This window comes from Lissotriton helveticus, chromosome 1_1 (genome assembly GCF_964261635.1).
Source record: "Lissotriton helveticus chromosome 1_1, aLisHel1.1, whole genome shotgun sequence".
NCBI classification, from domain to species: Eukaryota; Metazoa; Chordata; class Amphibia; order Caudata; family Salamandridae; genus Lissotriton; species Lissotriton helveticus.
In genome coordinates this window covers 781,003,480-781,028,998 of record NC_136057.1, presented here as the reverse complement: position 1 = coordinate 781,028,998, position 25,519 = coordinate 781,003,480, and the positions used below count along the sequence as shown (strand labels likewise).

At 44.8% G+C, this 25,519-nt stretch overlaps 1 protein-coding gene across 1 annotated transcript in view; it reads left to right on the top strand.

Annotated features, from left to right (window-relative positions):
- The window catches only part of TES (testin LIM domain protein), a 213,790-nt gene that overhangs the window by 122,102 nt on the left and 66,169 nt on the right, over positions 1-25,519 (top strand). The window contains exon 5 of the mRNA XM_078674357.1: positions 20,317-20,532. Coding sequence (XP_078530483.1) covers positions 20,317-20,532 — 216 coding nt within the window. The remainder of the gene's footprint in view (positions 1-20,316; positions 20,533-25,519) is intronic.

The window sequence follows — 25,519 nt, the reverse complement described above, 5'->3', positions numbered from 1 at the left end:
AGGCTGCTACTGTTTTGTAGCAAATATGACTATGAAAAACCCATTCCTGCAAATTGTATTAATCTAAAAGCCACCGATAAGCGCACCTTGAAACATTTCTCTCTTGCTTCGTGCTTACTTAACCTGCTTTAAAACAAGCGAGAAGGGCAATACAAATCTGGATTTAAGAATTGGAAAGAGTCATTTCTCTGACGCGCCACCTTGTGTTTATATTAGTACCACATTTAGCGCCATGCAAACCTTACATGAATTATCCTTGAAATAGCAGTTGAACAGTTTTAAATAACAAATAAATCATACACTTCACAGGAACTGTATCTGTTTTTTGTAACCACCAAATGGTGTTATTTCTGTATACATTTGTCTATCAAATTGAGGAAATGTATTTGCATCAATCGCAAAAGAATAAGAGCAGCTTGTTTCAACATTGTGAAAATAACTTTCTGTAACGCTTCAAAAACTGCATCTGGGGCATGCATGGAGTAACCTTGAACCATCTGAACGTCTCTCTAGTTCCCCGCTTTTATTAGTAACATCAGCGACTTTCTTTCCTGACGACCTGGGAGAGTTTTCAGCAGTGCTGGACGCTGTGGGCCAGAAAGCACCAACTCAGAGCAGTGAGCCGTGGAAGAGGCTGATCAGAAGCTGCCATCTTGAAGGCAGTCGCGGCTCGCAATACTCACAGGGGAGAGGTCACCCGGGGGTTCGGGAAGGGGTAAAAGAAAAATAAACTTTCCTGACAGGGACCTGCGCCGCTTCTGCTCCTGGTCCCGCGTTTGCCATTTTCCTGAACAGGACCAGGCATGCTCCCTCCCCTCCTATAGGCCAACCACAATGCTGCAATGGGAGCGTTGTCGTTGGTGCGGACAGCGCCCAGCTGGGAGCCTGCAGGGAGGAGAAAATGTAGAGTGCACATGACTGGTTTGGTCGGCCCCAGAGGGCCGACCAAACAGTCAGGGACCACAACAGTGGGCCACTCCTTCCCGACCAGCCCGCCCCAAACAGTCATACCCCAACCACCCGCCCCCAACCAGGCATACCCTACCTTTTACTTTCTCGCAGTGCAAGAAGCAGAAACATAAAAGCGTATTTTAAATACCATTTAAGTTTCTGCTTCTCACACTGCGAGAAAGCAGTCGGGCAACGCTACTCCGTCCTAATGGAGGAGCTGCCCCTGCTTGAAGGTGCTGCTCAGACATGCCAATTCAGATAGTGAGGAACCGATCCGAAAGCCAGAAGCAGACACCAGCGGGAGATACAGAGCAGCCTGCACGTGGCCCTTGTGTACACTACGGTGAATGCGAGAGCTTGAAAGGAGTCCCTCTCAGGGCATCAACCTGCCTGATAGACTAGTGCCTCAGTTTTATGGGGAAAAGGGAGAGCGACATTTTCACACTTACTGGTAGAGAGGAGCATTGTTAGGGCACAGGCTCCTACGACAGTGGCAGACATGGTACATACACAAACCTGATGCAGAGGAAGGCCTTGTCATAGCGTCCTGGTCCATTGTAAGGGCCACTAACAAGTAAAAATTCCAATCACTTTGGCCCTTCACACCAACCTTTAGTTAGAGAAACTACAAAGGGAAGATACCAATATACATTTTTTTTGTAGACTTTAAAAATTCCTGAATTTTACTGGGGTATGTATGTTTGTTGAAACATCGTACCCACCATCACAGCAAATTGTAGGCAAGTAATTAAATTTGCCCATTAGAAGAACAAACCGGAGCCCTGTAGGAGGGGCCCTTTCTGTCATTGAAAGCCTTTTTGGGTTTGTGCGGGTAGACTGCCCTTACCAGATTCATCTGAAAGGTGTCTTCTGCTAGGGAAAATGAAGGTTACTGCATGGTCTAACAAATGACAAAGTAATTGCTAATACTAAAGGAAAATAAAGGTAAAGATGTGTTAGCAATCAAAGGAGCCAAGGAAGACAAAGAACATAGACCTGTCACCATTGAAATAAATGGTACCAACAGAGGGCCTTCTGATCACCTAGTACTACCTACAACGCTTCCGGGGGGCAGTGCTGAAAATGGTAATCATTGCTGTTCGGAATAAGTCCTGTCTCAACAAGCTGCTGGGTCTCTGACATGTAAAAAACACGTTGGACAGCTGTTCCAGAGAACAACATTGACAAGGATGCATATTGCTTTCCTTGGGAGAGAAGTTGGAAGACCTTGTGATCAAGCAAGAACTGGTCTAGGTACAAAAACATCCAAATAAGGGGTCTAACAAGAGGTGTAAGAAGAGATGGAATACAGACATTTTGTAGTCTTATCAGGGACAGACCAGAGGACCCTCCCATTAAATTTCACCGCACACAGAATGGCTGGGTTTGACCCAGTTCATTCTTACTATAAAGAGCTTTGGTATTGCATGCAACGGGTGAACTTTCATATCAAAGGGCACAATATTCAGCTATTTCAAGATCTTGCAACATAACATTGAAAGTACTTGATACACTCAGTCGTTAACAAACTTTATATGCACAGTCAAGGCCCTCTGTCAGTGAGCCATGTTTTTTCAGGCTGTTCTTCAACTCTGAATGAAAGAGCAGTGTGGTACATACCTTGAAGAATGAGAGTGGAGGGGAGTCTATTGTGAACTGGGCCTGTTTACAATGGAGGAGACATGCAAGGCTCACATCCAGGGTGACAAACAGTGCAGAAATCAGAAGCAAGGAAACAGTCTTCAGAAACCTGCATAGGGAGGGTACCTGCAGAAGGTTTACTGCGAAGGAACGAAATGAGTTTCAACATAGGGAAAGAGAAGACTTCTCAGAGTTCAACTCTTCACTCCAGCAACAGGAAAGGAAAGGAGACCCTGTAAAGCTGATGCTCATCCCAAGATGCACAGTATTTGGATTTGTTGGGCAGAATGGGGATTGAACGAGTGCCTAGAAACTATGGACTACCTTACTCTTGACAGAAGTAGAGTACAGTTTTGTTGTCTTGATTATGTTTTGTTGTTCAGTTGAAGGGAATCTATTAGTAGGGGAGCTATCTTCATCCTGGGGTGTGAAGCTGACACATACTCTTGCCTGCAGATATAGCACACTTACTAGAAAAGAGAAGTTTATTGGACCTCACTCCTGTCAGCTCCCTGAAAGGTATCAAGATAACAAAATTTCTATCTATAATGTTAAGACGGTAAATGCCACCACAGCTGATTGTGCTGTATCAACTAACGCATTTGAAGTGGGATATTTGTATGATCCAAGAGACACGCTTACTCAAGAGTGGTTGGGATGACCCAAATCGAGATGGTTCCTTGTACAGCATTTTTCATCTGGGTCAGTCAAAAGAACTGGGGTAGCTGTTTTGTGCTCTCTAAATGGAAATCTAATAGGACAATAAAGAGGGTGCTGGCTGATAAGAAGGGTCAGTCATTGGGCATCCTGGTCACTGTAGGTACTCTGAGATGCATATTGTCCATTCTGCTCTCCCATTGAGAGTCCAGAGGCATTCCTGAAAAAATTATCGGAGGCATTTTCCTTATAGCGAAAGGAACCATCAGAATAGCTGTAGACTTCGATGTTGTGACGGATATCATAGGAGATGGATCGCAATTACGGTTTGGCTCTTGTCAGTGTCCAGGACATTTAAGAAATGGCTGGGAGATTTTGGATCAATAGGTATATGATGCTATCTACACGGGTAGGAACCTATAACCCTCATTATAAATTGGTCAATAAATTCTGAAAAGTGCTTTAACTCCTATGACTTCACATATCAGAATTAGGAGCGTTGTGATAAATATCAGCAGGCTAAACCTGCAGATATTTACTTGGGAAAATGCCTGGTAAATACTGAAACATGCAATTTTTGGTGCTCTAAGTATCAAAAACGATATGTTTTTCCTCGAACACTGATCATAGGTGATTATTTTTGCACCCAATAAATATCAACTCAGTGTTGATTTTGATTGGGTGCAATGATTATATCATCCAGTGGCCAGATCCTAATGAGAACTTTGTTTTATTCCGCAGCCATAAGTTATATGCTCGATTGGACCATCTCTTTATTAGAGGCTGCCTTTTATGTAAGGGACAGACTTCGTTAGAGCATACAGCCTTTTCCCACTCTGTGTTGGTCTCCTTCATATTGTCAGATACTCAGTAACCGGTTAGAGGATGAAGGTGGTAGTTTAAGTTACAATCTACTGTCTGGTGACCCCCTCAAAACCGAAATTGTAGATATCATCATGAATTTCATGCTGGAAAATTATAGGGATGCAGTAGAGATTAAAGTGGTATTAGATGCATTGAAAGCGGATGATATTTAATTTTAGCAGCAGCTGAGATTAACAGGACAAGGGCCATATTTAACTCCAGATTGGAGTAGCAGTTGATAGACTTGAAGAGATGTCATAAAGTATCTATATCAAATAAGTTGTGGTAAAACAGTGCTTGCATTACAAACGTAAAGTTATGGCCTTGTAGCCAGATTAAGCTGGATATGCTATGGCTAGAACCAGAAAAAACTGTTATGTTTCTGAAAACAAGGCTGTGTGATGCTTCTTAGTAAACAGAGAGCAAAGGCTGTGAGAGATAGAAAAGGGGCTTTGTGGGAAAGGGAGACAAATGTGCAGTTTGATGAAGACATAGCAGAGATGTTTTGGGTATTCTGTCAGAAATTATCCACAGAAGACCAGTTGGAAAGGAAGACATTGGGAGCTATGTCAGGGCCTAGAAAAGACAAAGAATCTCAGATTTTGAGGCAGAAACATTAGCAGCCCCTATAGCTGCAGACGAAGTAGTAGCATGTACACCTAAACAAAAGCAGAGAAATAACCTGCACTTCATGGCCACACATCCACCTTCTCTAACACATTCTATACAAGTCTGGCATCAATTCTAAGCAGAGTCTTTAGCTCTATTATTGAAACTGGTCCTTGAGTAGCTCTTTATCTCCAAGATGCGTAAATACTTAATGCACCTCTTATTGGCCTATATTTTGTATTCATTTTGATACCACACTATTTGCTGAAATACTGGTGTTAGGACCAAACCCTTCTGCTAGACTTTGTCTACCCAATCAACCTGGTTTTATGCCGGGGTGACCGCTTGGAGATAATAGAAAAATGTATACTTATGGTAGACAAAGAACAAGCCCCTCAGGTCTCTGAGACCCAGTGCCACTGCACCTGCTGCACCAATGGAAGCCATGCCCCTAATTGGACCTACCTCCAATGCATAATTCCCATGCAGGGCTTTGTACCAAGATTTATCAGGGAGGTACTAGCAAACCATCTGAATCCTAGGGCAAGCATCAGTGTGAATGGTATATAATTCAGTGACCTTTTAATCCAGAGAGGGACCAGGCAGAGATTCCCTGAATGTCCTCTTATTTTCACTCACTCTAGAGTATTTCACTGCCCATGTCTGTTGTAACAAGATCCATGAAGAAGTGACATTTTGAGACAATTTTTTTTAATTTACGATGTTTGTTGATATCCCGGTCTCATTACAGCCCCAACATAAGAAGGCCGGAAATATCAACAGCTTGCGTTGGCTTTATGTGGCATAGCAAATCTGGAGTAATGCAAGGCAGCGCATGTCACTTCTTTGCGTTACTCTGCCCTTTACTAATGCTATCAAACCTGACAATGTGTCAAAATGATACGCCTTCCCAGGGAGGGTGTAAAAAGGAGAAATATGTGTTGGAGGCATGTGAGCTGTAGATCACATGCTTTACATACTCCTGCAATCTAGTGTTGCGTCCCGGTGTTTGCAAGTTGTTTTTCTTCGAAGAAGTCTTTCCAGTCATGAGGTGACTCTTCCTTTCGGTGATATAAGCTGGGTCTGGTGGCTCAGTGGACGAAAGCAGCCACTGCAGGGGCCTGTGTTCGACCTCATGGTCACAGGTTCAAATCCTGGCGGGTCCACTCAGCCTTTCATCCATTTGAGGTCGATAAAATGAGTACCATTGAGTTGGGTAACAATAAACATCTGTTATTCAGCACCAGGACTCCTTCGGGTAATCGTGCGCTTTACAAATACACCTGTTATGTTATGTTATAGTGCGCATGGGCATCGACTCCATTGTTAGACTATTTTTTTCCGCCATCGGATCCGGACGTCTATTGCTGCGCTCTGGTTCGAAGCTGTTCTTCCGGTTCCCCTCAGGCACAATCCACTCTACCCTCGACGGTATTGTTTCATACGTGCATCCCACATCTCCGCGTATCGTATGGGTCGAAGAAAATTTCTATTTCAAAACTTGTGGAAGGCCGTCAGGCCCAACTGCGTCGGTCCAGCTCGCAGTCGATGGAACGGACTCCATTCAAATTCTGTCCTCGGTGCCACGCAAAGTATCCGTGCACCGACTCACATGAAGTGTGAAACTTGTGCTTATCACCGGAGCACAACGAACAGGACGCATGCAGATCATTCCGATCAAAGAAAACGCTTCACGATAGTCGGGCTTGACGTCGTGAAATGCAAAGCCAGAACATCGAATACACGCTGGACATCTTTGGTGAAGGTTCCAAGCAGGAAGTATTTGATGCACAAGGGGCAGAAGAGGAGCAGGAAGAACCTGTATCCATTCTGGAATTGTACTCCGAGATGGAAGAGGACATACCGCAAGGTCAACGTTCCTTGAGTACCGAGCACCCCTTGCTCCGAAATCCAATTCCGCTCAAACAAAAGGCTTCAGTTCCACCTCTGCTTTTGGGCCACGGTCGGCATCGAGAAGATGTTTCTAACGCCCCACCTCCCAGCTCAGCATTGAAAACACATCATTAAGCCTTCCAGCTCTGGATCGAGTCAGCCAAAGTCAGTCACCGAGCCGAAACCTTTGGGCTCTAAGCCAAAGACTGCTTTGGAGCCGAAACTCTCGACGCCGAAATCAAAAACTACTTCCGAATCCAAATCTTCCGCGCCAAAAAGTTAATACACCCCGGCACCGAAATCCTCGCCACCGAATCATGCTACTTTGCAACTGCAGGATCCGATTTTAGACGTCCCACCTCCCAAATCAGACCCAAAACAAAAGGAACTTTACATTAAATTCTGAAACGGGACATCTTTCTACTAAACTGCCTCAGAAGCGCAAACCTGAGTCAGAGGACACATCACATTCCTTGGAAGAGGAAGAATGTAGGAGTAACCCCTCTCCTCCTCCTCCAACACTTTCTCCTACCCCACAATCCCCACCATTGGAACATTTACTTATTACACCAACTAACTCTCCAACACCGCAACCTGATGACAATGATGATGGAGATGGGCGAGATGGTGGGGATGATCTTTTAAAGGTAGCTCTTTGGAAAGACTGCAACACTGATTCACCCACAGATCATGACCCAGACCTTTACCTTGCATAGCCTTCCCCTCTGACGACAATGTAGGATACCTAGAATTACTTGCTAGAGCTGCAGAATATCACAGAGTACAATTACACAAAGAATCCCTAGAGGAAGATTTCTTATTTGAAACTCTCAGTAACACACAAAGGTCTAGTCAGACTCTCCCTATGCTCAAAGACATGATGAGGCATGTCAATAATATATTTAAAGACCCTGTTCATCCTCGTATTCTCACCACCAGAATAGACAAAAAATATAAGCCTGCTCTGTCTGATCCATCTTTTATTAAAGGGCAGTTACCACTAGACTCTTTGGTTGTCTTTAATGCCCGTTAACGGGCAAATTCATAAACTTCAGGGGATGCCTCCGTCCAGAAAAGGAGTCCACATTGATAGACCCCTTTGGTAAAAGAGTAGCTGCCCAGGTAGCAAATCACTGGCGCATTGCCAAAACCCAGGCCCTACTAGCCAGGTATGATAGCGCGCACTGGGACGAAATGGGGCAATTGCTCCAATATCTCCCAGATGTGTCTAAAGCTCAAGATTTAGTGAAAGAAGGAAAGCTCATCTCCAATTTCTCTTATTAGGTGTGCTTCAGATGCTGCTGACACTGCAGCTAGAGATCAACACTAGAGTGTTGCTGAGGGGGCACGCATGATTGAGGATTTCTGGTTTTAATCCTGAAGACCAACAATCCATTTTAAATACTCCATTTGACGAAGAGAATCTCTTCGGGCCCGAAGTAGATAAGTCATTAGAGAAAATGAAGAAAGGTACAGAAGTGGCTTAGTCAATGGGAGCATTACAGTCTACTTTTTATCTTGGCTCCTTTCATCGCTCCTTCTATCGTGGGAGGTCCAAGACCATGTACTCAGACAATACTGCTGCCTCGTACAAGGGCAACAATCAATCCTCTTCCTAAAAGCGGCTTTTTTAGAGGAGGGTACAGAGGTAAAAATGGCAAAGGTAGGGGCACAAGTTCCACAACATGTAATTCCCCCTCCCGTAACATGCAGTGACTTGCCTACTCTTCCCCCGATCATTTACCACCTGTCGAGTGACATCTTTTACAATTTCTCCCCATTTGCAATCCATAACTACAGACAAATGGGCGATAGGAATTATCCAACATGGTTATTGCCTGGAGCTTACCACCAATCCTCCAAACATTCCACCTTGTTTTCACAAAATGCCACCAGAACATTTACACCTGCTACACAGGAAGCCCAGTAAACTGAGCCATAGAGCCTGTGTCGTTACAGGGAGCACATGCCTGAACCTTGATACTGTATTTTCTAATTCCCAAAAAGGACGGCTCCTTTAGACCTATTCTGGACCTCCGAGAACTAAACCACTAAATACTATCAAAACATTTCCACATGGTGACACTTCAACAAGTTCTCCCACTTCTTCAGCTGGGTGACTTAATATCTACTATAGACTTAAAGGATGCATATTTCCACATTCCAATTCATCCCGGTCACTGCAAATATCTCAGATTTGTGATAGCGGGCCAACACAATCCATGGGTTGTGGAGGCTAAACCACAAAAGTCTCCATATGAATCACCTAGAGCTGCTAGCAGTGTTTCTAGCGCTCAGAGCCTTTCAGATTCATCTCATAGGCAAAGCTGTCCTAGTCCGCATGGACAACATGACAGCAACGTACTATATACAAAACAGAGGGGTGCACTATCTCCAACTGTCACGCCTAGCACAAGCCATTTGGAAATGGGCTATACACCACAAGATTTATCTCCTGGCAGAGCATCTTCCAGGAGTAAACAATCATATTGCAGACCTTCTCAGCAGACAAAGGCAGCAAATCCACGAGTGGGAACTTCGTCCACAAGTTCTCCTCCCCTACTTTCTGGAATGGTGATTTCCTCACATAGACCTTTTCGCCTCAGCAGAAAACGCAAAATGACCTAGCTTCGCCTCCAGGTTCCCAAACCCGCTTTCCAAAGGCAATGCCTTGTGGATGAACTGGTATTGGATATTTGCTTTCGCTTCCCTGCCTCTCTCACTCATTCCGCTGGTAACTCGGAAGCACAGACCAACATCCCTCACACTGATTCTCATATCTCCCACATGGGCATGTCAGCCCTGGTTCACAACCCTGCTGGAGCTGTCAGTAGTTCCACACCAAAAGCAACATCTCATCTCCAGTCTCCTTACTCAGAGCCATGGAGAAATCAGGCATCCAAATCCCAAAGAACTCACCCTAGCGATCTGAATCCTGAAGTCATACATTTTGTTTATTTATAATTACCACCAAACTGTATGAATATCCTAAAAGAGACTAGAAACCCTACTACTAGGGCATGTTATGCAGCAAAATGAAAACGGTCTGTCATCTATTGTAACAATAACAATATCAATCCTCTTGCTGCCTCTGTGCAAAACATCTGTTATCTGTTACATTTACAGCAATCTGGATTAGCCTATACATCCATTCGCTTCCATCTAGCAGCAGTAGCTGCATACTTACAAAACAGACAGCACTTATCTCTGTTCAGAGTACTAGTGATTAAAATCTGTATGTAATGATTAAAAAGAGTTATACCACCAAGAATTTCACCTGCACCAGTATGGAACTTAAACATAGTCCTTACAAGGCTAATGGGTCCACCATTTGAACCAATGCACAGGTGTCAATTACAATGCCTCTCATAGAAGGCTGCTTTCCTCATCGCAATCACTTCACTAAGGAGAGTTGGTGAACTCCAGGCATTAACTATATAAGATTCGAAATTTATGGGGTGGGTCTTGAGCACACCTGATTTCTAATGTTTAATTAAAGCTTGTAATGTTCATTGAAGTTATTGTCCTTCTTTTGCGTGCTGCTTGGTAACTCTATGCTGCCTGAGCCTATCAAAACTATTGGAAATTGGTTGTGACACTATCTCAACCATACCAGGCGCACAGCCAGAAATTACGTTATTTCCCCCTTTGCAAAAATTTTTTTTTTTTCAAACTTAGTGCTTGATTCTCATGTTTATTCTGAGACCTTCTTACACATGAATTACTTCAAATTATATATTTTTGTTTTAACTTTGTTTTAACATAATGTTATTCATTACACATAGTACATATTTTCAAGAAAATCTTGTAGCAATTATCATAGTACATTCATGACAATTAATTGGCGATAGCTGATAATGTTGGCCCGATGCATTTCGGGACCAGCGTCCCGTCTTCGGGGGCCTCTGTGAAAGAAATAATATGTTCTTTACTATCTGTTGACTATTTACATTTTTGCCACTACTAAATATTGAGCACCACGCTCCTCTTATACCATCAATTCCTCTATTTAAACACATTGCATCGAACGATGCTAAGAAACACAGTGCGTAAAGTATAGTGAATAGAATAGTTTTACGTAATTGATAAACAAACCATGTCCATAAGGGACTCTGCTGAATCACAGTCTTAGTTAGTATAAAGACTGGTTAAATTGAAAAGTCTAACTAAGACTGTGATTCAGCAGAGTCCCTTATGGACATGGTTTGTTTATTTATTGCAGAGCATTGACAAGGTCGAGCGTCTTCCACATAAATAGCGAGGTTTACGCTAAACGGGTGTTATACACATGTGAGTGAGTTTTATCAATTACGTAAAACTATTCTATTCACTATACTTTACGCACTGTTATCACAAAGGTATACCAAATAATCAATATGCATGATATAATTTCACCATACTGTCTATGTTAGTATCTCGCATCATTAATTCACCATGAACTCATTAAGTGTTTCTTCGCATCGTTCGATGCAATGTGTTTAAATAGAGGAATTGATGGTATAAGAGGAGCGTGGTGCTCAATATTTAGTAGTGGCAAAAATGTAAATAGTCAACAGATAGTAAAGAACATATTATTTCTTTCACAGAGGCCCCCGAAGAAGGGACGCTGGTCCCGAAATGCATCGGGCCAACATTATCAGCTATCGCCAATTAATTGTCATGAATGTACTATGATAATTGCTACAAGATTTTCTTGAAAATATGTACTATGTGTAATGAATAACATTATGTTAAAACAAAGTTAAAACAAAAATATATAATTTGAAGTAATTCATGTGTAAGAAGGTCTCAGAATAAACATGAGAATCAAGCACTAAGTTTGAGAGAGAAAAAAAAAAAGAATTTTTGCAAAGGGGGAAACGTAATTTCTGGCTGTGCGCCTGGTATGGTTGAGATAGTGTCACAACCAATTTCCAATAATTAACTATATAAGAGCCTTTCTTTCAGCTTCATAAAGACAGAGTGGTTCTTCGAACCAACCCTAAATTTCTTCCTAAAGTAGTCTCTGCTTTTCATATCAATCAGTTGAGTCACCTGTGTTCTTTCCTCAACCTGATTCTCTAGCAGAACGAGCTCTACACACACTTGATGTTAGAAGAGCTCTAGTATATTATGTAGAAAGAACAAAAGAATTCTGCAAAATAAAGCAGCTTTTCGTTGCGTTTTTCGCCACCACACAAAGGCAATCCCATATCTAAATCGGGCATTGCAAGATGGATTGTGAAATGTATCCAGATATGTTATGTGAAAGCAAAAAGAACTTTGCTAATACCCCCTAGAGCGCATTCCACTCACAAGATTGGGGCTACTATTGCCTTCTAAGGGAATATTCCCCTAGCTGACCTCTGTAAGGCAGCAACTTGGTCTACATCGCACGCATTCACCAAGCACTATTGTGTAGATGTGTTAGTGAGACAACAGGCTAATGTAGGCCAGGAAGTACTTAAAACACTTTCAAGCAACTGCAACAGCTACAGGTTAGCCACCGCTTTGGGAGTATATTGCTGTATAGTCTATGCAAAGCATGTAACCTACAGCTCACATGCCTCAAACTTATAATGTTACTTACCCAGTAAGCATCTGTTCTTGGCATGTAGAGCTGTAGATTCACAGGCGCCCACCCGCCTCCCCGGTCTCCTGTAGTTGTTGCAGTTTATCAGTTTACATACATATGCATGACATCTCCATTCTACACTTACTAACTTCATTCTCACCCTCTGTTGGAAAACATTCTAACAATGGAGTTGATGCCCATGCGCACTATCACCAAAAGGAGGGGTCACCTTACCCCGTGACTGGAAAGACTTCTTTGAAGAAAAACAACTTGCTAACATCCGGACCCAACACTAGATGGCATGAGTATGCAAAGCATGTGAATCTACAGCTCTACATGCCAAGAACAGATGCTTACTTGGTAAGTAACATTATCCTTATTTGGCCTTGTTTTGAGGTTAAGCCTTCAGCGCTTGTGCTACAGGATGATCTGTTGTATGTACTTTGTGGGGTTTGACTCCTCCCACTGCTGATGATTGGTTAATGAGAGCATCAATTGGAAAAGCTTGCTTTTCAGTGGATTATTTGCTTCTCTGTCCCACCTTCTCGTAGTCTTGCTCCTCCGCTGGAGTATTGGGCTAGTGATGCTTTTGTTGACCATCACAACGTGTTCTTGGTGTCCTGCAATTGGCCTAGTGATGCTTTTGGTTGGCCATCACAACAATTTCTCTGCGTCCCGCTAAAGCCTCGCCTCCCCAACTTCTTCTACTGCTCTTAGGATGGATATCTCTTTTTTTAACTGGCTTGTAGTAGGTGGTACAGTAGTTAACGTTTGCTGTGTGATTAGCGTTCAAGTTAAATATTGGGGGATGGATAATAGTAAAAGGAAAGGAGTTTAAGTAACTTTCATTGGCAGAACAGGGACACAAAAATAGCAGATAATTTCCTTTAAAATGTGTTTCTCTCTTGTTGCACTCTTGAAGCGTCTGGTTTGGGCGCTGCATTGGAGAGTTGGTCGGAATTGTGTGCTTCTCACCATCTGATTTCAGTACAAAGAGGAATATGTGTTTTTTCCAGCAGCACATGGTGTGCTGCGAGCCTTGCTTTTTGTGGGAGAAGGGCGTAAATTGAGAGATGTGCCTTAAGGAAGGGCACCACCCAACTTCTAAACATTACTAATGGCTCGACTTCCAGCCACTTCACGGACACCGATCAGCAGTAATTTCGACAATAAAGTAAAGATGGCGTTGGCTGTATTCTGCATAGACTGCAATATTATTTTCAAGAACCAGTGAAGCCTCTACACTGTTGGTGAGATCATTGCAAGCATGCATGTTTGTGTGAGTGTTGTTTCAGGGCTACGTATTTCAGTCTTGCAAATGCCGGACTTCAACGCAAATGTTTATACACTTAAAGATCAATATGTTATAGTACCTAAAATATTGTTCAGTACATGTTAGAGAAATCCTCACACCCACGCAATTAACTCCCCCGCGCTACATGTTCGGGGACAGTGTGGTCAGCCCCAGTGGTGCATGCCAAAATGTTGAACAACAGAGAGATTTTGAGACAGGGTATTTATTTAACAGAATGGTTTTTTATGAGAGAGAAATCAAAAAGATTAGATATAACAAAGTTGTTGGCAAAAAAAGCTGTATATTTCTTCTAGGTACATGATATAGGAAAGGTGAGGACTCAAGTCAGCAGCAGTGTTTACAGAACATTGTTACGCAGCAGGGAGTCCCTAGTATGAGCTTCTCTACAAAGAACCGTGTGGGACGGGGTCCCATTAAGTCTGGTTATGGGTGAAGGTGGAAACACGTCTGCACAGGATACAACACTGCACATTTATTAAAGCCATACATTAGAGTTAGAATTGTTATGCTCTTTCATTTTTAAAGGTATGTTTGTAGACCCCCTACTTCCCAATCCTGTTTAAATTAAGATAGTGAATACCGCTCTAGTGTAATCTTTATCTGATAGAGACATCTAGCCTTAGATTCCTTACCTTTGAATTTCCAGGCATCAGGCTGGATCCGGAAGATTTTTCTTAGCAGTACCCCTGTGTGGCGGTAGGTGGCATCGGTCAACTACACGTGACGTCATCTGGCGTCTTGTTCATTATCATCATGACATCCGTGTCGTCAATATAACCGCCACTCCGTCACGCTGACCTCAGTTCTTTTTATTTCTGCGCCTGCCAGGGCAGATCTGTCGAAGAGAGCTTACCCACTGTCATTTTTTGACAGACTTTTTTTTTCTTTTTTCTACTTATTTTGGTGTGCTAGGGATGTCTAGCAAATAAACCTCTGGGTTCAAGTCGTGTGGTGCCTGTCGCCATGCTATGTCGGTCATGGTCCCCCACTTAGTGTGTCTCTGGTGCCTGGAGCGCAACCACAGCTGAAGTCTTGCTTCGATTGCAGGGCCATGGCACCGAAAGCTTTGAGGGGTCAGTCCCTGAACGCGACCCGGCGGCCGGCGCCTCGGAAGTCACCCCATCAGTCTCGGCCCCTATCTCTGTCAACAGGAAGGTCCGAGCACCATTCCAGAGGATCGAAGTCCTCATCTTCCAAGTCGTTAGTTAAGAGTGATCACAAAAAGCACAAGAAGTCGAAGCGTGTTTTGACTTCGCTACGTCTGTCGCATGACGATACGGAGGAACCACTGCATTCGAGGCCCCGCTCCGCAGGTGCCTGAGTCGGCTCAGCGTTTCCCTCCCTTCCTTGGGCCGGGAGCGAACCCCGCCCAACTTAAGGAGTTCTGTGATGCCATGTGCATCATATTCGGGTGGCCTGGCCCTGGCGGCACGCCTTTGGGTCTCCAGGCTTGGATGAAGGAGTCCCTAGGTGTTCCGGGCCTTCGACTCTAGCCCCGGCGCCATGGCTTCCTTCTGGACCTGTTCCCGGGTCCAGCTAGGTGCTGCTCGCACCTCCACAGCGACCTTCCCAGGCACCGCAGCCACAGCCCATATCTTCGGCGTCACTGACACCCATCGTTGGCACCTCCCCAATCCTCCTTCCCGATTACACTGAGCCGGTCGGGCATCCATCAACGCTGACGGAGCCGTACGGCTCCATGCAGTTTAAACTCCTCTATTCTGAAGGGTTAAGAATGGATGAGGACGATTGGGAGGTGGAGCAGAAACCCTTAGAAATTCTGCAACCCCAGGACATGGGCTAGTGTGAGGAGCTGGGTGATGACAGTGGCCTGAACACCTCCCCAGATTATGGCATGCTGTCTCACTCTTGGCTACAGAAGAGGGGGTATCATTATCTATGGTGGTGCGTAGGGCTGCGGAGGTCTTGGACCTGCACATCCCTATGGTGGCAGTCAAGACTAACATCTTGACAGAGGTCCTGCAGCCTGGTGTCTCCAGCATGGAACCCTTTTTGCCTTTCAATTAGGCCTTTTTGGATGTTCTTCTGGGCACCTGGTCCAAGCCCAGCACAGGGGCTCCTGTGAACAGAACGGTTGCCTGTTGCCATCGCCCAGCTTTCCTCACCACCCACCCCACCTCTCAAAGCTTGGTGGTTCGAGTTTCTACTTCCTGTGGCACGTTCTCTTCAGCACCCCCGGACAGGGAATCCAAGAGACTGGAAAACTTTGGGATGAAAATATTTTCTTCTGCCAGTGTAGCATTGCAGTCGGTCAACACTTGCCTTTTGGGCTGTTAATCCCATTTTATATGGGACACCGTTGCACAAGTGCTGCCCAGAGTCTCTGAGGAGGACTGGATTTTACTCTCCCAAGCCATTTCATATGAGAGAGATGCAGCAAAGTTTGCATACTTTGTGGCTTGGACACAACCGACTCGCTGGGCAGAACGATTTACACAACAGTGGCTGTACGTTGTCACGCCTGGCTGAGGACGTCTAGTTTTTCAGGGGATGTCCAGGCTAATCTCATGGACATGCCTTTTGATGGCTCCGGTCTCTTCAGAGACAAAGCAGATTCATCATTTGATCGTTTTAAGGACTCTCGGGCTGCGGCCAAGTCATTGGGCCTCACTACAACATCCTGTCCTGGGTCTGCTTTTCGCTCCTTTCGTGGCTACGAAAGGGGCTACCAACCATGAAAAACCTATTCCAGCCAGAGGGTCCCGAAAGTTCAGAAACCTCTACGAGGCCATGGACACGGTTCATCCCGACCCTGAGAGTTTGGAAGCCAGAAGTCAATTCAAGCCACGATCCCCTCCTCCATTGCAAAACCCTGCTAGTCCGATTCCCCAGGACCATTTACGGCCAGTTGGTTGCAGAATACGCCATCATCCCCACCACTGGCGAGAAATCATCACGGACAGGTGGGTGTTGCAAAAAGTCCGAAGGGGCTACTTCCTCCCCTTCGAGACTGCCCCTTCATCTATGCCACCGGTGTATGTTGGCTGACGGTGGATCACCTCAAGACTCTCTTGACAAAGGGAGCTATAGTGAGGGTTGCTGGGCCAGAATTTGGCTGTGGTTGTTACTTCTGCTATTTTATGGTCTTAAGGAAGGTCGGAGCCCTTCGTCCTATCCTCGACCTTTGAGCCCTCAACTACTTCCTCAAAAAGGAGAAGTTCAAGACCAGATGCTCACCCTAGCTCAGGGTCCTGTCTGCCCTGGATTGGGGAAACTGGATGGCAGCGCTGGACGTGCAGGATTCCTATTTTTATATCCCTGTCCTACCTGACCATCATTGCTACCTGGGGTTTACCGTGGACCTCAAGCACTTTCAGTTTGCCGTGCTCCCTTGTGTACCAGAGGAGCACCTTGTTAATATCTGTTTTACAATATTTTATCTTTCACATATGATAGGCTGTTTTACTTACATGGTGGTGCTGTGTTGTTGGATATCTCAATGTTCATGTGACATCACTGCATGCGAGGTGATTGGAGGTGGTCTAGGTGAGATGATATAATTTCTTGTAAGGTCCAAAGTCACGTAACCTCTGCTATCCCTGGCCTTTTGATGAATCGACGGACATGACATAATCATTTACTGATTGGATAATGCTGTGTCCACCATCCCTCAGTCTCCCATCTCATTTAAATATTGGGGACTGCTTAATTTCCAATGCTGGAGATTCATCTGGTCCTCTATTGGAATCCTTTAGTTGGAGGCTCACCGGCCACAGAGGTGCCGCCTTTAGGGCATTAGAAAGTATGCCCTATTAATGTTGGGCCTTTGCTATGTACACAGTGGCAGCTGTTAAAATGATAGAAGATCCTCTGCTTTGTAATATGCTTCAGCAAACCCTAAAAAATGCAGTCCAGCCGCTACGACATGCTGGTCAGTCAGCATTATCACCCAAATGCATCAAAGTTATGTTTTGGGAGTCCTTAATAGCGAATTTTAAGGATTCGCTATTAAAGACTCGCAAAACGGGATGCATGTAGGAATCGCAATGTTATTTGCGATTCCTACTGATTCCATATTTGCGATTCGCTAATTGCAAATCGCAAATAAGGAATGCCTTTCCCATTCATTCCTATGGGCCAGAAGGACCATAGGAATGAATGGGGAGTCATTCCTTATTTGCAATTAGCGAATCGCAAATGTGCCACAATTTCAAGGGTGCCAGGGTGTCCAAAGAACACCCTGTTGCACCCCTGAAATGGTAATGTGCACAGGTGTTGCGCACACACATGTCCCAAGGACATGTGTGTGTGTAATATACAACTTAGAAAAATGCACTAAAGTGCATATTTCTAAGTTTTTGCTATTTACCACGTAGTTTGACTTCGCGGTAAATAGCGACCCCAGATTGCGAATTCGCAATCTTGAAATTGTTCATGCATTGCATTTAAGGAATCGCAAATTGTGATACATTAAATGCAATCGCAATTTGTGAACTCGCACTTATTTGCGAATACTTAAATTGCGAGTGCATGAACCCTTGATGCATCTCAAATGCCATTTTTGCGGGCGCAAACGGCCGAATTTTGCGATTCGCACCGTTTGCGCTCGCAAAAATGCTTGATGCATCTACCTGTATGTGTTTCCTGAAAGTCCTCTCGCCATGCCAGCAGGACCACAGGCAAGATATCAAGAAACTTTATGTAAGATGTGTGGTTCTCCAGCAGATGTGAGGCCGTTTCCATCCATGCAGGTTCAAGGATCTCCCACCACACTCTGTCTACGCTATGATAGCCCTCCTTTTCTATGATATTAGCTACTTAAGTTCAATTAAAAATCATCCCAAGCTAGTCACACAAATTATCAGTGTTACAATAATGACCACTTCAGACAAGGTTTTATTATGGGCCATTGTATACACGATTACTAACAGTGACCACTTCAGTGCGTCAGGCAAGTTCACAAGCAACAATGTAAAGAATAAAGCTTCGTCAATTTTAATTTTGAATGTCTCTGCGTGTCAGGGCAGTCATACACACAGTGCCTTCTGGTATCTAAGAAAGAACGTCAGTATAAGACGCTCTAATGCAGCTTGAATTACTATTCACAAGAATGTTCTTCCTGGGAACATCAGCTGATCCGTTTTAAAAATGCACACATTATTCTTTTAAATACATTATCATCAGTTTTGGAAGACTACCAAATTCAACCAATCAAAAATGCTGTGTTTACTAAGTTGGATTATAAATAGGGTAGTTACTCATGGGTAGTTTGGCAGCGTGCAGCAGAGCCTGAGGTACTCATTGGAGACGCCTGGTCTTTGCACTACCAACAACTATGATGTTCCCAGAGCTGCACAGAATCAGATATTTACTATCATTAGCAGTTCCCAGTTACACAACTAATATCTCCTTGTTTATCTTTTTCGTGTGACACTCCATTACTGTATCAACTCTTTTTCCATCTTATTCTCACCCCTCCTTGTATGTATCCTCACTTCCTTCTCTGAACGCCTGTTTCCTTCTCTGCCACTCCCTTTCTTTTTCTTATTCTCTTTCTCCCTTGTGTTTCTTACTGAATGCGGAGTCGTTTTACAAAATAGAAATAGATGATCACTGTGTTTCTAGTAGCTCTTCATTTGATGATATATGTTGTATAGTTAATCAGCTCAGTGTCTTAGTCATGGATTCAAGCCAGTCTGTATTGAAACCCTACTTTCTGGAAAAGTGCCATACATAAGACTTTTGAGCGTGGTCTTCTCTAATAAGTGCCCCACCATTTAGTTCTCCATCTTGAGCTACACATTGTTGCTGTGTTGATTAGGATGTTGATTTTTTTCGCCTCTTTATCGAAAGCTGTAACTACAAGGGACATTAGTGGCTCAAGCCAGTCTCCCTCAAAACTGAGGCTTCTGGGACAGTTGACAATTTTTAATGCAGTTGGTTTCCTTGTAATCGAAAAGGCGCAATCATTTTTTTTTCTTCTAAATAGCAGTCATATCCTCTGCAAAGGAAATAGGGCATCGAAATTAACTTGTGACTGAGTTGTGCCGGGTCTGGTGGCTCAGTGGACTAATTCATCCACTGCAGGGGCCTTTGTTCGACCTCATGGTCACAGGTTCAAATCCCGGCGGGTCAACCCAGCCTTTCATCCATCTGAGGTCGATAAAATGGTCGATAAAATGAGTACCATTGAGTTGGGTAACAACAAACATCTGTTAGACCTCTGGGTGAACGTACGCTTTACAAATACACGTTTCTGTTATGTTATGCTGCTGATAAACCCTTCTGTTGATCATCGTATTTGTAAATCATTTAGCACTAAAAGACAAGAAGTTGAGCACATTAATTTATGCTGCATAAAGCACTGGCTTCGCATCCATTTTCCATACAAATATTGTATTAGAATAACATCTTAATAGTGTATGACACACTTTATTAACTTTGTAATCTATTTTAGGGCAAACATGCCTACATGCGATTCCAATTCCGTCTTCGCGAATTTCCTTCAGTACATATACTATGAATTGTCTCCCTCTTCCCCATCCCATCATAAATAATGTACCGCTATAATCATCCATGTAATGGAGTTTATTCTACAGAAAACTGAATCAATGAATAATTAAATATCTTTGAGCACTTAAAGAAAATTAAATGATGATTTTCATTGGTTACACTTGCGAGGTAAAATTAATATGTGAAAAACTTGCACCCCTGTAGAGATTATTCAAACATGATGAACAGTGGAGAACGGTGTATTCTTTACTTGAAATAAAATGCAATTTTACTGATCATATTTTAACTTAAATGTGACATGTGATGCCCTGCAATGTTAGATGAGTATTAATGCAGTCAAATTGTTTCTTGGTTGCAGGCATGTGTACATTGCAAACTGGACATGAAGGAGGGTGACCCCGCAGTGTATGCCGAGCGTGCGGGCTACGACAAGTTGTGGCACCCGGCTTGCTTCGTGTGCTCGACTTGCAACGAGCTCCTGGTGGATATGATCTACTTCTGGAAGAGCGGCAAACTCTACTGTGGCCGCCATTACTGCGACAGCGAGAAGCCCAGGTGTGGAGGCTGTGATGAGGTGAGATATTCATTTACCTTCATCAGCTCGCGTTACCAGCGTCAGCTGACTCCCAAGCGGAGGGATGTAGCTTAAGTTTCTCGCCACCTCATAATGACTCTCAGTAGTGAGCAGTGGACTCCTAGAGGATCTGTTTTCCACTCTACCTACTCCTAACTACCCCCCGCCTATTACCTTTCCTCCCCTTTCCCTGCTCTTCCCCCATCCCTCACAACTTCCTGTTGCATCTGAACCATCTAGAGTGGTAAGGCCGCACCTCATCACTCACCCAGGGGCACCCTTGTGTTTCATGTTCTTTTTTTTCCCTATAAAATTGTATTGGCACTTAGTAAGAAAATATATACAAATAGACCAATATTGCAGAAATTTGGTGATACAAACAGAAGCTGCACACTCACAAAAAAAACAGAAATAAACCCTAGAAAAATGGCAATGAAGAAATACATACATGAGTACATTTGATAAACAGAAACCATTTACCAATTAAGATACAAAATTAAAAAAATAGAAAAAAATATTACTTGATGTGAATGTTATTTCATTGCTACACTTGACAAAAATTGACTAGTAGAAACTTACCACGAAGCTCAGCTGTTGTTTGTATCCTGTGGATTGCTTTAATTAGTGTAAATTTGTTAAGTGCTACAACCCCCTGCCCCATGCACACTGAGGACCCGATTACAAGCTGTATGGAGGGATATTGTTATATCCTGTCTATTTACTAATGTTACTCATATCTTAACCAGCTCCTAGCTGCTCAGCCAGTGTGAGTTTTCTGAGTGGAATGCTGGGTGCCTCTGTGGTGAGGTGTGACAGTTGAAGATGGCTGAGCGGCAGGCAGGCTGCTCCTGGTGGGGCTGTTGTACATGGCTTACCAACTTGCTTTACCTGGAAACCAACCTGTACCTAAGACCTAACAAAGAAACTACAAAGATACAACTTGGCTACGTCCGGCACATCACAACAGATATCCCTGGGTGGGACACAGCTCTACCGAATTATTGGTGTCCTGTGTTCCCACACACAGATTTGCCAGATGCAGGTACATCTGATCTGATTTTTGCTGGTCCGAAATCCCGTTGGTAAAATTCCTTGAGGCTTGAACTGCAAGTGCAGTCCGGATCTGGTAGCAGTCTCCCCAAGTCCCTCCTATGGGATGGGGGATGGGAAGGCATGTCATTCTCCCGTCTCCACTGCCACCCTCAACACCCCTCCTCTCAGCTCCTTGTCAGCCTCCCCAATCAGTTGCTTAGAGTAAATGATAAAAGAAACCGGTAATCCACCCAAAAATTGAAAATCTGCGGAATTGGGCCTGAAATAGGATCCGCACAGTTATTCCCCATAGGGTGGAAATTAACTTGTAATAGCCACATTTATGTGTGGAAATACCACTCAGAAATGGTATTTCCGGCCACTGTAGCCTCACATGTAAACATACCTACTTGCAATCAGGGCCTTATTGGTACCATTTATCACCATAGAAATAAATAGATTAAATATTTAACACTGCAAAATTGTGCAGAGAGGTACGTTTTTTATTGAATTATTTTTTAAATCGCAATTTAAATCCTGATTTAAAGTACGTTTTGGCTCTTAACGATGCTAACAAATATATATTTTGTGCAGTGCATTGTACCCTACTGCTGTATGTAGGCATGTATGTAGGCATACTTATATAGCGCGTCTGTCACCCAGAGGGCATCCTGGCGCTTTGACCACAGACATTCTTACAGGTGACAATTACACTGCCTTAGGAAAAAGGTAGGTTTTAAGATCCTTTCTAAAAGATGAGAGGTCCTCCTTGCACCTTAGGGCCAGAGGTAGGGAGTTCCAGAGCTTGGCGGCCACGAAGCTGAATGAACGGCCGCCCATCCTCACCCTTTTTATCTTAGGAACAATCACCAAGAAGGCCGAGGAGGATCTCAAGAGTCTGGCAGCAGAGTACCAGGAAAAAAGACCTCGCAACACCACTGGACCCAACCCGTGTAAGGCTCTAAAGACCAAGCAAGCTGATTTAAAACAAATCCACTTTTGCACCGGAAGCCAGTGTAGGTCCGAAAGGGCAAGAGAGGACGAAGCATGCCATTGCCGCGAGAGCGCCAATTTAGCCGCCATGTTCTGTACCCGCTGTAGCTTCATAATTAGGGTACTAGGAGCTCCCAGAAGCAGTGCGTTACAGTAGTCTAACCTACTGAGAATGATACTACGCACTGCTTCCGTCCTCGCTGAGTGAGGGAGAAGCGGAAGATTCTTCCGCTGCATGCGTAACCGCAGCATGCAGGTCGCCGTGGTTTTATTAACGAAGGCGTCCAGCTGGAGACCAGGCCCGAGCAGGACACCTAGGTTACGGACTGAGTCCGCCGCTGCGACAGTGCCTAAGGTAGAAGAAGGCCAGAGTCCCTCTGGCAGAGGGCGAGATATACGATCTGCCGAACAGTAGAGAACTTCAGTTTTTGCCCCGTTAAACTGTAACGAGTTCTGATGCAGCCAACCCGCAGCTGCCGACATGCATTGGTGAAAGGATTCCAAGGGGACCGCATCCCTGCCCTCGATGGAAAAAATAAGCTGAGTGTCATCGGCATAATTGATGACAGACATGCCGAATGACTTAATCAGACTTATTAGAGGGCGAAGGTATACATTGAAAAGGATCGGACTGATTGCCGAACCCTGCGGCACTCCCTGTTTTACCTCTCTCACCAACGAACGAAACGGCGGCATAGCCACAGATTGCCGCCTGTTACAGAGGTATGATGCCAGCCAGTCCAAGGCTAAGCCCGTTACCCCGGACTCCTGGAGCCTACCCAATAGGACCGCGTAGTCAACCGTGTCGAACGCGGCCGACATGTCAAGCAACACCAGAAACGCGGCTCCTCCCATGTCGACACGCGAACGCAGGTCATCCAGGACAGCCACCAAGGCAGACTCCGTACCGTGGGCCGGCCTAAAGCCAAATTGGGTCACGTCCAATAGATCGTTGGATTCCAGGAAGCTGGATAGGGCCCTTGTGACCAATTTCTCTAGGATTTTTATTGAGAAAGGCAAGAGTGAAATAGGCCTATAGTTGGTCGGACATAAAGGGTCCAAGGGGACTTTTTTTAACAGTGGCGTAATCACTGCCAGTTTCCAGCTATCCGGGACCCTGGCCGTGTTCAAAGACTGGCAGCAGATGGAATGGAGCGGGGGGAAAAGTTCTGCTTGGAAACCTTCCAGAATTTGTGCGGCAGGGGGTCTAACGGGGAACCGGATGACACACCATTTGCCAACAGCCAGAAATCCTCCAGGGAAGGAATGGGAAAGCAGGTCAGCCGAGGTTGCACTGCTTCCTCCATATTCACCTCCCGAGCTACTCCGCTGACTAGTCCCAAGGGGCAGAGATCAGGGTAGCTAGACCCACTGGGGGCAGAGAGGCCCGCCAGGATGGTATTAATTTTTTCCTCAAAAGCCAAGGCTAATGAGTCGCAAAGCTCCTGCGAGGCCGTAATGGTAGATGTGACACAGGCTGGGTTGGAAAGATTTTTAACCAACTTAAACAAAGTTTGTGATTTGTTACCAGCCTTGGCCAGTGTGGCCTCGAGATGCTTGGCTTTAGCCAACCTAATCTGAGTTTTATACTCCTGGAGTGTTTTTTTATAGACCACTCTATCTGTTTCTTAATAGTGTCTTCTCCAGACCCGTTCCGCCTGTTTACAGTGAAGTCTCTGCTGAAGAAGGTCACTGGAAAACCAGGGAGTGACTCTCTGCGGCTTATCTTTCACCTTACGCATTGGAATCAACCTGTCAAGTAACTCAACGAGCTGATGACAGAGAGTTGAATAGCTCTCCTCCACATTCTGACCTAATGAAAAAGCCCTGGGCAGTAATGTGGGTATACTGGAGACCGTAAATAACCGCTCCCACTGTCTCCTGAGTTTAGGCTTGACCGGAGCGCTCTTACTCAGCGATCCAGCTGGTAACAGGATAGAAAAGTGGATCAAGGCATGATCTGTCCAGCATTGACCCGCAACCTCCTTGATCGAGACCAGAGGCTCCGCTGCGAAGATCATATCTAGAACATGGCCCTTCACATGAGTCGGGGTAGACACAAGCTGCGTAAGATGCAGATTATTGCAAGCTTGGTACAGATCACGGTATGCAAGGTCATGAGGACCACTGGGCCAAAGATTAAAATCACCCAGGATTACGAGTCTAGCATGGGTATTAGATAGATCATAAATTCGATCTATCAGATCTTGTACAGATGATGTCGCGCTAGTAGGAGGGCGATAGCATAGTAGCCCCGAGACCAGTGTTCCACTCAGATCTTTTAGAGAGAAACCCATAAGCTCAAAGCCCTTAACCGGTTTGACTTCGAGGTGAGAGAGCGAGAGTGAGTCTCTAAAAATAAAGCCCACTCCACTGCCTCTCTCATTGGGTCGTGGAATATGCCTGATAGAATACCCTGGCGGGCAAGCCCATCCCAACTCTACGTTATTCTCCGCCCTGGTCCAGGTTTCAGTAAGAAACATGATATCGAGCTGCAGTGAATCAATGAGAAGAGCCGTCTCTGCATGATGTTTGCAGAGAGAGCGAACATTCAGTAGACCGCAGTTAACACTCGCCAGGGGGGCCGATAGAGGGGCCGAACATATACCCGCGCTAGGGAGATGGTTCATCCGGCAAAGATCTTCCTTAGAGTATGTCAGACGCGCTGAGGCAGCGTCTCTAGCGCTAAGCGCGTCCGGGGCGCAAACGGGCTTACCTCTGGCGCACCTCCGGCGCCCCGCCGGCGCGCCCACGCTGCGCGCTCGCCTAGACATCTCTACTTATGGTGTCCCGCGCGGGAGTCCTGGGAGTAAAACCACTGGACCCACTACAAGATGGCGCCCAAAGTCGGCCCAAACGAAAACACCCCCACCTAAGATGGCGGCCAAAGTCACACACAGCGCCCGGATGAAGCCCTGACCCTAACTAAGCCCCGCAAATGCGGGTGAAGGTCACGATTATA